Raw genomic sequence first — 13,254 nt, 5'->3', positions numbered from 1 at the left:
CAGACTCGAGAATGTGGAGGTGTCTGTGTGTGTGTTTTTTTTTTTAAAATTTAAATTCACGAGTTCAGTACGTATTTTATACGATTGCCTCAAAAGAATTAATTAATTCGGATATATTCATTTGAAGTAATCGTAATTTTAGTTATCTACATAATGCGTGTGTGTGTGTGTGTGTTTATATATATATATATATATATATATATATATATATATATATATATGTATATATATATGTATATATGTTTATACATATATATACATATATATATATATATATATATATGTATAATATATATATATATATATGTATATATATGTATATATGTATATATATATATATATATCAGCGTTGGAGATGACCTTATATGTCATCTCGACTGCCAACATAGACTACACCAATTCTACATATAGCATTAATGTTAGTCAAAGAAATGTGACACAGACTCGAGAATGTGGAGGTGTCTGTGTGTGTGTTTTTTTTTTAAAATTTAAATTCACGAGTTCAGTACGTATTTTATACGATTGCCTCAAAAGAATTAATTAATTCGGATATATTCATTTGAAGTAATCGTAATTTTAGTTATCTACATAATGCGTGTGTGTGTGTGTGTTTATATATATATATATATATATATATATATATATATATATATGTATATATATATGTACATATATATATATGTATATATATATGTATATATGTTTATACATATATATATACATATATATATATATATATATGTATAATATATATATATATATGTATATATATGTATATATATATGTATATATGTATATATATATATATATATATTATACTTCGTGGGTTTTTTTTTTTTAAAAAAAAGTTTATAGGTCGCGTCGAGCCTTGCTGTCTCTAGCAAGATCGAATTTAATATTTTCGATCTCCACTTACATCGGTTCAAAAAGCTTCAAATTTAAGCTATAGTCATGTATAACTATATTGTCACAAAATATTATAAAAAGTGGGTTTCACTTTTGCTAAATAATCTAATCTAATGCATTAATTTTGTCTACCATTTAAATTAACTCACGATTTTTTTACAACTTTTGCCAATAGAAAATTGCGCGCATATATAAAATTGAAAATTTACATTACCGATTTTATATATTTGTCAGTCTCTTTGCAATTTGATTTTCTGTGTTGTTAAATTTCAATAGTAATCTACTATCTTTGTTTTATTGGTAATTTTATTTTTTTTCCCGATGTGGTACTAATGTGAGACTTACTAACACTCTCGATGAAAGAACTAAAATTGTTAAAAATCAGAATATATACCCGCATGATAACTTAAAAAAAATCGGAAAAAAAAAAACATATATTATCAAAAATGAAAATTTTCCTATAAAATTTAGGACATGTACATATAGTAATGGACGCATGTATTTAAAAACTAAAGAGGATAATGATTACTCCAAAATTAAACAATATCCCCTAAGAACTGTATGCAATCGTAATATTTTATTGCAAATTTGAAGTCAACGGAATGATCCATTCCACCAAGAAACATCGTTTTAATTAAGTTACATTTAAGAATAATAATTATAATACTTAACTTATATTAGAAAAATCAGTTCATGACACGAACTTTCTTTGTTTGATGGAAGAAAAGCGTTAGCTTCCTATAAAACCCTCGAATTGGAACACGTAAAAATTTATTCGTACACTGTTGTCCCCATATTATGTCTCAAATGGCCTCCTCGTTGTCTTCCAGCAAAATCGAACCTCCAACTTTTGGAAAATTGGTTACCATTCTTAGTATTGATGGTGGAGGCATTCGGGGGATTATTCCAGCCACGATTCTTGAATTTCTTGAATCCGAACTCCAGGTAAGATATTTTTTTTAGATGTCGCAATCGTAAACATACAACCGATTTTTTCTATTCAGAAAACCCAAACAAAACAAAAAAACGGGGTGGGTAATCTTACTTGATCGAGGGTCTCCATCACGGACTGTTGGAGGAGGCTACTCCACGTATTTTTCACGATAAATTATATTTTTATAAAAAAAGCTACCAAAAAAATAATAATTATGCCCAGTAAACCCTCCCTCTAATAATTTGAATCTTGTTTATTTATTTATTTTTACTTGAAATAATTTTTCCCCAGAAATTAGATGGTGAAGATGCTCGGATCGCAGACTACTTCGACGTTGTGGCTGGAACAAGCACGGGCGGACTTGTGACGGCCATGTTGACTGCACCTGATGCCAACAACCGACCATTATATGCTGCTAAAGATATTGTTCCCTTTTACATAAAACATGGACCTATGATATTTCCATATAGAGGGTATTGAGTGCAGATAAATTATTTACACGTTGATAACTTTTTTAAAAATCGTCGAAATTTGCTAGGGTTCTTGAATTATTTCCTTGATTCTTGCAGAGGTATTATAGGATCGATGGAAAATACAATCGTTAAACTTGGGAACCCCAAATATGACGGGAAGTACCTGCACAAGTTGATAAGGGACAATTTGGGACAGACCCGGTTGCATGATACCTTAACAAACGTTGTCATTCCGACGTTTGACATCAAAAATTTGCAGCCCACTATATTCTCCTCCTTTGAGGTATTTTTTTTTTTTTATCTTTTTTTTAATTACAACTTATTAGCGATTAATTTTAGTACCAATCAAAAATTGACGAATTGGAAGATGGTTATAATTAATTAATTTGTCATATAATATAAATTCATGCAGACGAAAAATTCTCCAGCTTTGGATGCACTGTTATCTGATATATGCATCGGTACTTCTGCTGCACCAACTTATTTTCCGGCTCACTATTTCACTAACGGTGATGGCTCTGGGAATTCTTCCGAGTTCAATCTAATTGATGGCGGCGTCGCTGCTAACAATCCGGTATAAATATATATGATAAGATGCCAACTAAAGAACGAGTCAAGTTCAAGTTATAATAAACATGTAAAATATTATATATGTTCGTTATGTAATGTAGAAAATATGAACTTAACTTCCATAATATTTCATGTAGGCGCTGATTGCCGTCGGAGAGATAACGAAACAAGTATTCAGAAACGACCCCAATTTTTTCCCGATCAAACCAATGGATTACGGCAGATTGCTGGTGATCTCATTGAGCACGGGATCTGCAAAACAAGAACAGAAATTTACAGCAGAAATGGCTGCCAAATGGGGTCTGTTTGGATGGTTGATTCAAGGAAATTCAACCCCTATTTTAGATGTATTCAATCAAGCAAGTAAAGATATGGTGGATTATTTCTTGTCCATCGTCTTCCAGGCCCTTCATTCTGAAGATAATTACCTCCGGATTCAAGTAAGACCCAGAAACCCAACTTAAAATTCGTGTCATTTTTTTTCCATTTCAAAAAAAAAAAAAAAAAAAGAACTTGATTATTTTCTTAATACAGGATGAGTCATTAGTAGGGACGAATGCATCGGTTGATGTTTCGACGAAGAAGAATCTTGATGAGCTTGTAAAGATTGGACAAAATTTGCTAAATGGTCCATGCTCTAGGGTTGATCTGCAAGCTGGAGTGTCAGAGCCTATAGTCAACGGAGGAACAAATAAGGATGCTTTGATAAAGTATGCACATAATAACATAGCTTTCAATACTTTTAATTTACGCAAGGAAAATTATGATTTTAGTAATATATTCGTCTCTTTATCATGTGTATATATATATTTTTCAACGTGTCGCTGATGTGTGAAGTATCACATAAGTTTTATCATAAAATAAATATTAAAATTAAAAAAAACATTGACAAAAATTGCGAAACATAACCTCATTTTGACAAGATGTACAGATGACGAGATTTTTCCAAGAATCTAAAATACAGCACCGACAAGTTTTTCTTTGTTCAATTTAAATTCAAACTAGTCATCCTTTGCAAAAGATGCATACAATTGCATTTTTAAGATAAAATATAATTATACGAATTTATTTTTACATAAACAGTAATAAACTGATGGAGAAACTTTTCCCTCTCTAAATTTATGCTGAAGTTTTGATTAATTTTGTTTTATTTTTATCATAAAAGAAAATTATTTTTGGAAGGGTAATATATATATATATATATTTTATAGAGAAGGTTTATTGGAATTTTTAGACCCATTAATAACATAAAATAGATACTTTGGGTATCTGTTAGTATTTGGAAACAAAAAAAAGTAATTAATCATTTTGATTTAATATTCTTTGTTAGGTTTGCAAAAATATTATCCGATGAACAAAAACTCCGAAGATCAAACTCACCAACGCAAAACAAGTCGGATACATGATTGTGGATTACGAAGGACGAGCAGCAACTGTGGATTTTATAATTTATTTTGTGTGTGTGTATTTCATTTATTTAGTTTAATTCTCTAAGGTATTATTTGGTTAATTTTCATGTGATTTTAATTGGTATTTTTATTGTTGTGATTGTAAAACAATATTATCCATATACCGTATTTCATCGGGCAGATTTGCTAACCTCGCCCAGCTCCGTGAATACTCGACCATGAAAGTCTATTCTCATTAATGACATTGAAAAAACATTATTTAATAAATAATAATTAATAATATATAAGGTCCAAAAAAACCAAAATAATTTTATGCAATTAAGTACATGATCTCGAATAAATCATAAATGGAATTCAAAGAATATATATATAATACAACTACCATACTGTTTATTTAATTAATTAATTGTACGTAGATTGGCTGGTTAACTGGAAATTATTCATCCTTATTATATTATATATAATTTTGGGAAAAAAATGTTTAATTCCTATATTTGAACAAGTTGATAGAGTCCATATACGTTTAATAATTGATTTATTATAATTCGTGTTTTATTGTATATTAAATTTTAAACACGTCTTAATTAAATAATTTGGCGTAATACTTGTCCACGACTATGACGAGCATGTCTTAATTAAATATTTTGGCATACTAGTTTTATCCACGACTATGATGAACACGTATTAATTAAATACACACAAAAATTACTATGAGACCATATTACAAATTAATTTTGTGAGACGGATCTTCTATCCGACCCAATTCATGAAAAATTACATTTTTTTATGTAAAAAAGTATTAGTTTTCACTCTAAATATGGATCTAGCCTACCCATTCCACGGATATTAATTCGCGAGATCGTCTCACATAAGAACAACTCAATAAATAATTTGTTAAATCAAGATAGCGAAAATAATTTAATAGGTCCGTTAACTTGTACAATTTTTATATTTAGTTAACTAAGTTTTCAAATTTTGTTTTAGTACAATAATCTTTAATTCCTCACCAAAACAAAAATTTGAAAACTTATTGAACTAAATGGAAATTAAAGATTATTGTACCAAAACGAAGGAAATTTGCATTTTGGTTCCTTCATGTTTGTCTTTTATGATTTTGATATTTTATGTTGTCAAATTTCAGTCCGAGTCTACTATCTTTTTGTTTTTGTTTTTTGCATTCGACGCTGATGTGATGCTGATAATTGTGGTGACACATTAGCACTACTGATTAAACATTACTAAATTAAAATTTTCGAAAATTGAAATATACAAGACTCATGAGACTGAAATTTGATAACATAGAAGATATAAAACGCAACTATAAAAGACCAAAAATGTAATTTTTTATTCCAATTTTCGTCCATTTGGTTCTAATTGTTGACGTGACACTGAATATAACATAAAAAATTTATTGATTTTCAGATGTAACGTCAATAATTTGAAAAAAAAATAGAAGAAAATTAAAAGTTAGTATATCAAAACCAAAATTTGAAAATTTAATATTTCACTAGTTAATGGACCAAAAATTATTTCCTCTCAAAGAAAATGTTGGGCAGATATCATGCTACATCATCTCAACTTTTCCTCAGTCAATATGATTGAAACGCTATTGCTCACATAATTTCAAGTAGGGTTCCAACTTCACATTTTCATAATCGTCTTAAATAAATTACAAAAAAAGTCAAGCTTGGGGATTTTCATCCGATATCGATCATCGCCATTCAAGTTGTCTACATAATACTTCATTGTATTTAAAAGCATTTTTTAGTTCAACCCTTTGCTGTACTTTAGCTTTCGAGATAAGCATGTGGTCTCTATATAATTAAAAACTTAAAATTTTAAATTGGACTAATTACTATATTATCGATTAGTATTATTTAATTTTATTCTGATTTTTCACAAATTATAGTATTTAGTGCATTAATTATGTAAACGCCTGCCAACATGTGGGCACTAATATAAAATTTAGGACACAGTCATGCATGTAATAAAAAATTAAAGAGGATAATGATGAATCTAAATTCAAACACTAATATTCCTTAGCCATCTTATTTTAGGATAAGTTCGCGTTACCTATTATAACTTTAAATCACTCGTGTTTTGTCACGTTATCACTGTGAACATTAATATTATCTATGCATTGAAATATAATAAACATTTGGATACATGATTGGGATACTACGTACCCTAAGGTAGCGTCTCACGACCTCTCATGTTATCCTAATCTTTTATTGCAAGCAGATGATCCATTCCACCAAGAAACGTCGGTTTTAATTTACATTGAAGAATAATTAATACCTAGCAGTGCCTAACAGCTGACCAAAGCCAATAGATTATTTTTTTTAACAGAATTTAGAAATTTAAATAATTGGCACGACGTTTGATTGATGTGTGGAAAGCATGAGCAAAAAAAAAAAAGAAAAAAAAAATTGTGGTTCGTTGAATATTACAATAATAATAATCAATATTCATGGAGAATCCAGATTTCTTCCTATAAAAACGCTCGAGTTTTGTCCACCATTGCACAAAATAAAAATCAAGTCGTTCACGTAAGTTCTTCAATATTGTATCTCAAATGACCTCGTTGCTATCTTTCAATAAAATCCAACCTCCAGCTCTTGGAAAATTAGTGACTATTCTTAGTATCGACGGCGGAGGAATTCGAGGCATCATTCCTGCCACCATTCTTGATTTTCTCGAATCCGAACTCCAGGTATAATACTTCTAGCTATATTTAAGATTGTAACGAATCGAGTTATTGTGTTTTGAAAACAAGAAGAAAACATGGTTTCAGCTCAAATTGAAGATGAGCATGAGGAGGTATCCAGTTGGAATTAGAGTTGACTTATTTTACTATGCAGTACTTTTCATCTTTGGTTTCAGGATCAAATTATGCAGTAGTATCTGTAGATTTAAAATAATTCTAAATAATACACACCCGATCGAGCACCAGAAAATGAAAAGGCCAATATCGAATCTGCCGAAATCACTAATTAACTTGCAAGTTTCAGACTTGCACTCCATCTTTAATACTTCATCAAGGACTGGTGGAGGCCACTGATCAATATATTTTGGATGTTAAAATCAAACTATATCTTTAAATTATTTGAAAAATGTATGATTTTTTTTCTTTTGGGATGGTACAGATTTCCTCCTACTTTCCGCATAAGCACCATCTTCGATAAAATTCAAAAAAAAAAATTGTATTAAACTGGAAACTTTTTAATTAATCCCCAGAAATTGGACGGTAAAGATGCTAGAATCGCGGACTACTTCGACATTGTGGCTGGAACGAGCACTGGTGGACTTGTGACGGCCATGTTAACGGCACCTGATGCCAACAATCGACCATTATATGCAGCTAAAGATATTGTTCCATTCTACCAAAAACATGGATCTTACATATTTCCGAAAAAAGGGTACGCATAAATTTATATTCTACCGGGCAGGATGTCTTCGGTTTTTAAAATTTTACATTTGATAAATTTTCATGATCATGAAATTAGGGGTTCTAAATATATTTGTTTGATTCTTGCAGAGGTATCATAGGATCAGTGGAAAACACGTTGGTTCAAGTTGGGAACCCCAAATACGATGGAAAGTATCTGCACAAGTTGATAAGGGACAATTTGGGAAAGACCCGGTTGCACGATACCTTAACAAACGTTGTCATTCCAACTTTTGACATCAAGAATTTGCAGCCCACCATATTCTCCTCCTTTGAGGTCCTTGTTTAATTCCATCTCTTTCTTTTTTTATTTGTTAGCGATCGCAAACTTTGGAGAGAATGGATATAATATATCTGATTTGTATGTTTTTAACTTATTTTTATAATTTGTGTGATTATTTATTCATCCCAAACGACTATTAAAATGCACGTCTTTATATTATGAAAATTGACGCTGACTTCTTTCTTTTTTATTAATTCATTGAATGGCATCAAGAAGGAATAAATTTTTTGTACCTGATCTTTCAACTTCATGTATTATTTAATATTTTTTCCATTAACTTGTTCATTCTTTTGTTCCGTTAAGTTTTCAAAGTTTTGTTTTGCTACATTAACTTATAATTTTGACTATTTTGGTTCAATTTACGGTTATTTTGGTCTCTAATTTTTTTAAAAAAAATAGAACAAGTTCTAAATTTTAACATGCAGATCGAAACGATCCTTTTGAATGTTGATGTGCGTCACTTGGGATAATAATTAGAGGTATCTTTAATCAGAGAATGTTATAAATCTTTCACTTTTTTTTCTCAAGCATTTTTTTTATCATGTTTGTGAATATTAAAGGGTGCCCAAATGCATTTCACCCCAATATTTTACGTATTCATATATATCTAGAATAATCCGTTATTTGATCAATACTTTTGACCGAAAATCAAATAATTACTAAATATTTAACCATTTGTTTGTCATATATAAATTCATGCAGACGAAGAATTCTCCAGCTTTGGATGCACTGTTATCTGATATATGCATCAGCACTTCTGCTGCACCAACTTATTTTCCGGCCCACTATTTCACTAACGATGATGGCTCTGGGAATATTTCCGAGTTCAATCTAATTGATGGCGGCGTCGCTGCTAATAATCCGGTATAAATATAAGCTTAAAAAAGAGTTAAGTCGAGTCGAGGTCAAGCTATAATAAACATGTAAAATATTATTGCATGTCCTTATGTAATATAAATATGGACTTAATTTCCTTAATGTTTCTTGTAGGCATTGATTGCCGTCGGAGAGATAATGAAACAAGTATACAGAAAAGACCCCAATTTATTCCCGATGAAGCCCATGGATTGCAGCAAATTGCTGGTGGTCTCATTGAGCACTGGATCTGCAAAACAGGAACAGAAATATACAGCAGAAATGGCTGCCAGTTGGGGTCTGTTTGGGTGGTTGATTCAAGGACATTCAACCCCAATTTTGGAAGTATTCACTCAAGCAAGCAAAGATATGGTGGATTATTTCTTGTCCATCGTCTTCCAAGCCCGTCATTCCGAAGAAAATTACCTCCGGATTGAAGTAATTCCATGAAACTCGTCTTAAATTTCATATCATCAATTGTTCTTATCCTTGGTGATCAGTTATTTTTGTCAAGTAGTTTTTTTATCAATTTGCGACTTCCGTCTTATCAAAATGACATGACTCTTTAGTTGGACCCAATGCATCGTTGATTCATTTTCAATATTTGTGGTCATGATACATATGGTGACCAAAACTCGATCGTTTTCTTAATACAGGATGATTCATTAGTTGGACCGAATGCATCGGTGGATGTTTCGACGAAGCAGAATCTTGATGAGCTTGCACAGATTGGACAAAAGTTGCTAAAGGGTTCAAGCTCTAGGGTTGATCTGCTAACCGGAGTGTCAGTGCCTGCAGTCGACGGAGGAACAAATGAGGATGCTTTGATTAAGTATGTTTCAAAACCCTTAATATATTCCATTCTAATTCGAACTAATATGAATTGAATATAGTTTTACATGCAATAATTTTTTGTGATTTTATATGATAATTTTCTCTAAATTAAGTTTTTGTTTAATTTTTTTTCTCAGACATATACAACAGTTCAGCAGTTTTAGGAAAAAGTTTTGGCGAATTTTAGAAGATAGAAATATAATATATTTTTAATGCTTGGTAGCACATATTTAATTAATGATTATCTTGTATAATACAATTTTTTTAAATAAAAAAAATTGTGTAGGTTTGCCAAAATATTGTCTGATGAACAGAAACTCCGACGATCAAACGCAGCTACTCAAAACAATTCGGATACTTGAGAGTGGATGATGCAGCGACCAACCATGTGGATTAACTTATGTGTTTGTATTTCATTGGTTTAGTTCTCCAAAATAGTGTTGAAAATTGAAATAAAATAAAAAAATTACTTGCAACTTATGTGTGTGTATCTCATTGGTTTAGTTATCTGAAAAATGGTTGGAAATTGAGATAAAATTAAAATTACTTAATTACATAATATTATATATATATATATATATATATATATATATATAATACTAGTAAAGTGCACGTGCATTGCTTGCACGTAAACAACTAAACTGTTGAAAATATATGAAAGAAAATTTGATAATATTTAAATGAATTAAAATGTGACTAGTAGCATTTATCAATTAAAACAAACCAGACGGTATATGAATCGTAAAAGGTTATCTTATTCACTTGACATATTTTTTAATATGTTTTTTGGTTGATTTTGACAACTCAACAACTTTTTGTCGTAGTTTTTAAAATATGTGTATAATCATTTTGGTACACTCAACAAGTATACTATCATCTTTAACACTTATTATATTATATTGAATCCTCATCTGGGATCTAACATTCTTGTAGTTTGCTTATCTATCACGACATTTTTTCGGTTTTCTAAATTTTTTTTATCCTGTAATTTTATATTTCCGACTATTTTTTTTTTTTGTTGAATGATTTTCAGTTTATGACAATCATGAACTGTAACTCCTAAAAAAAAATTATTTTAGTCGTGATATGTTTTCACTTGTGAGTAAAATTATATATAACAATATATATATATATATATATATATATATATATATATATATATATATATATATATATTCCTTCAACAACATAACCAATGAACGGTATTGTAATTTCTTCAAACATCGTAATATTTGTAATATCATTTTTATATATTTAATATCAATATCATTAACATATAGTTATAATGTTAATAAATTTTTAACAATTATTTCTCAATTACTGGAAGAAATAATACTTGAAAATCTATTCAAATTGCTATATATTACAATCATGTCCTCGTTTAATTTTATGCAATTTAGGAAAATCATCTCGTTAATCATTTTTTTAGAACTTTGGAACAATGATTGCGTTCATCATAGTTTCAATCTCATTTGTTATGTCTAGAACATAATATTATATTATTCATTGAGACAAAACAAATTTTCTTCAATCGAGTTTACATTTTGTTTATAATATTTTATATCTTACGGAACGATATACAAAATTAATTATTGTGTCTTCAAAATTCTGAGAAGAGGCACGAATAACGTAATTAAAATATACCTATGAGATATCATTCAAATATAGATAAATGTATTTGTTTTATTCAATATCTCATCTATAATAGAACTGTTTAGATTTCATGAGTATTTTATGATAGTCAAGATTAATTTGTTGTAGAATTATATTTGTATTTCACTATTTGACTAAGTGAATTTATTTGGCGAGAGTTTTCAATACTACCATCTTATATCTTATGAATTAGCTGATTAATCACTTTGACTTAAAAAGAGACAAAAATAACCTCTTAGCCACATTGGAATATATCGAGATAATATTAGAGTAAATAGAGTGCAACTGGCTCAATGTCTCAAGTTACTAAAAATTCACAAAATTGATCTATTGTGTCCACAAAGCTTTAGAATTGTTCTCATACCATTATAAATAGAATGAGAATTGTGTACACTTTATTTTTTTTTTAATTTCTTTTCCTGGATGAAAGAATTTTTTTCTTTTTGAAAAACGCTTTTATTCTTTGAGAAATATTAACATTTTATATGACATTCATACAACATAATCAACACAAATGATATATATGTCTTCTCATTGTAAGACATTAAATGATTAAATGAAGCATATTATTTAGCAACGTATATAAAAAATTGATTAAATAGCTTAAAAACAGTGTTTAAAATCAGTTACATACAAACATTTCTCTCAATCACGTATCTCAATTGACACATAAAAAGTCTGAAAATATTTCAATTCTAAATGGGAGAAAGAAGTTTTATATGAAATTAATATTTATTAATAATTTATTTTTATTCAATCTGTCTCATCTCCCTTAGTCTTCCCATTGTTATCTATCTTAATATGGTAGAAATTTTCATGAATTTGACTGCAATGTATAAATTTAACTAATTAAACTAAAATTAAAATAATAATTAGTTTGATTGAGTTAGTACATTATTAATAATCTTTTTAAACTAACATAAAAAAATGAATTAAATAACATCATGAATATGATTATTTGTAAAAAAAAATAGTAAAATAGTAAGCTCACAAATGAAAGTCATATATTTAATAGATATATATTTAAATTTAAAAGTAAAATTAAAATAATAAATAACTTAACTAAGTACTTCATCAATAATCCTATTAAATAACGTAGAAAATAATTTAAACAAGCTCATGAACATAACAAATTATAAAACAAATAAAATGATAAAATAATAAGTTTACAAATGAAAATCATATATTTATAATAGTAAAATAGACGTTAGTAATATGAATTTTTTTTAAATATGTAACATTAATTAAATTAAGTTTAAAACTAAAATCAAATTAATAGACGGTAGTAATATTAATTTTTTTTTGACAGCGTAATATTAAATTTTTTTTAAATATGTAACATGTAATTAAATTAAATTTAAAATTAAAATCAAATTAATAATTATTTTGATTGAATTAAGTATATTAATGATCATATTAAACTAACATATAAAATAACTTAAAAAACCTCATTATCACAACAAATTGTAAAATAAATTAAAGAGTAAAATAGTAAGCTCACAATTCAAACTCATTTATAATAGTATTTGTTTTTTAAATATGTAACATGTAATTAAATTAAATTTAAAATTAAAATCAAATTAATAACTATTTTGATTGAATTAAGCTCATATTAAAACAACATATAAAATGACTTAAAAAACCTCATTAACATAACAAATCGTAAAATAAATGAAATGATAAAATAGTAAGCTCACAATTCAAACTATATATATATATATATATATATATATATGTATATATATATATATATATACATATATATATATAATAGATTAGATATTAGATATGACAAAAATTTGTTTGAGACGGTCTCACGGGTCGTATTTGTGAGACGGATTTCTTATTTAGGTCATCCATGAAAAAGTATTACTTTTTATGCTAATAGT

The 13,254-nt window shown here is 28.3% G+C and overlaps 1 protein-coding gene across 3 annotated transcripts; it reads left to right on the top strand.

Moving 5' to 3' along the window:
* Positions 1 to 1,617: 1,617 nt before the first annotated feature.
* On the top strand, positions 1,618 to 10,190 carry LOC140825058 (patatin-like protein 2). Of its 3 annotated transcripts, none has more exons than XM_073186572.1 (7): positions 1,618 to 1,851; positions 2,132 to 2,313; positions 2,410 to 2,596; positions 2,726 to 2,887; positions 3,021 to 3,323; positions 3,418 to 3,593; positions 9,999 to 10,190. In XM_073186572.1, exons 1-7 carry the CDS (start codon positions 1,705 to 1,707, stop codon positions 10,072 to 10,074), a joined length of 1,233 nt encoding a protein of 410 aa, XP_073042673.1. In that variant the 5' UTR covers positions 1,618 to 1,704; the 3' UTR covers positions 10,075 to 10,190. The 3 variants fall into 3 exon arrangements, with proteins under 3 accessions (XP_073042673.1, XP_073042672.1, XP_073042674.1); XM_073186571.1 differs by lacking the exon at positions 9,999 to 10,190 and adding an exon at positions 4,214 to 4,459; XM_073186573.1 differs by lacking the exons at positions 1,618 to 1,851; positions 2,132 to 2,313; positions 2,410 to 2,596; ... (1 more) ...; positions 3,021 to 3,323; positions 3,418 to 3,593 and adding exons at positions 6,758 to 7,005; positions 7,530 to 7,711; positions 7,831 to 8,017; ... (1 more) ...; positions 9,014 to 9,316; positions 9,535 to 9,710.
* Positions 10,191 to 13,254: the final 3,064 nt, after the last annotated feature.

The sequence above is a fragment of the Primulina eburnea genome, chromosome 3 (assembly GCF_022965805.1).
Source record: "Primulina eburnea isolate SZY01 chromosome 3, ASM2296580v1, whole genome shotgun sequence".
NCBI classification, from domain to species: Eukaryota; Viridiplantae; Streptophyta; class Magnoliopsida; order Lamiales; family Gesneriaceae; genus Primulina; species Primulina eburnea.
The sequence above is the reverse complement of the archived record's forward strand: the minus strand, read 5'-3'. Positions and strand labels throughout refer to the sequence as shown.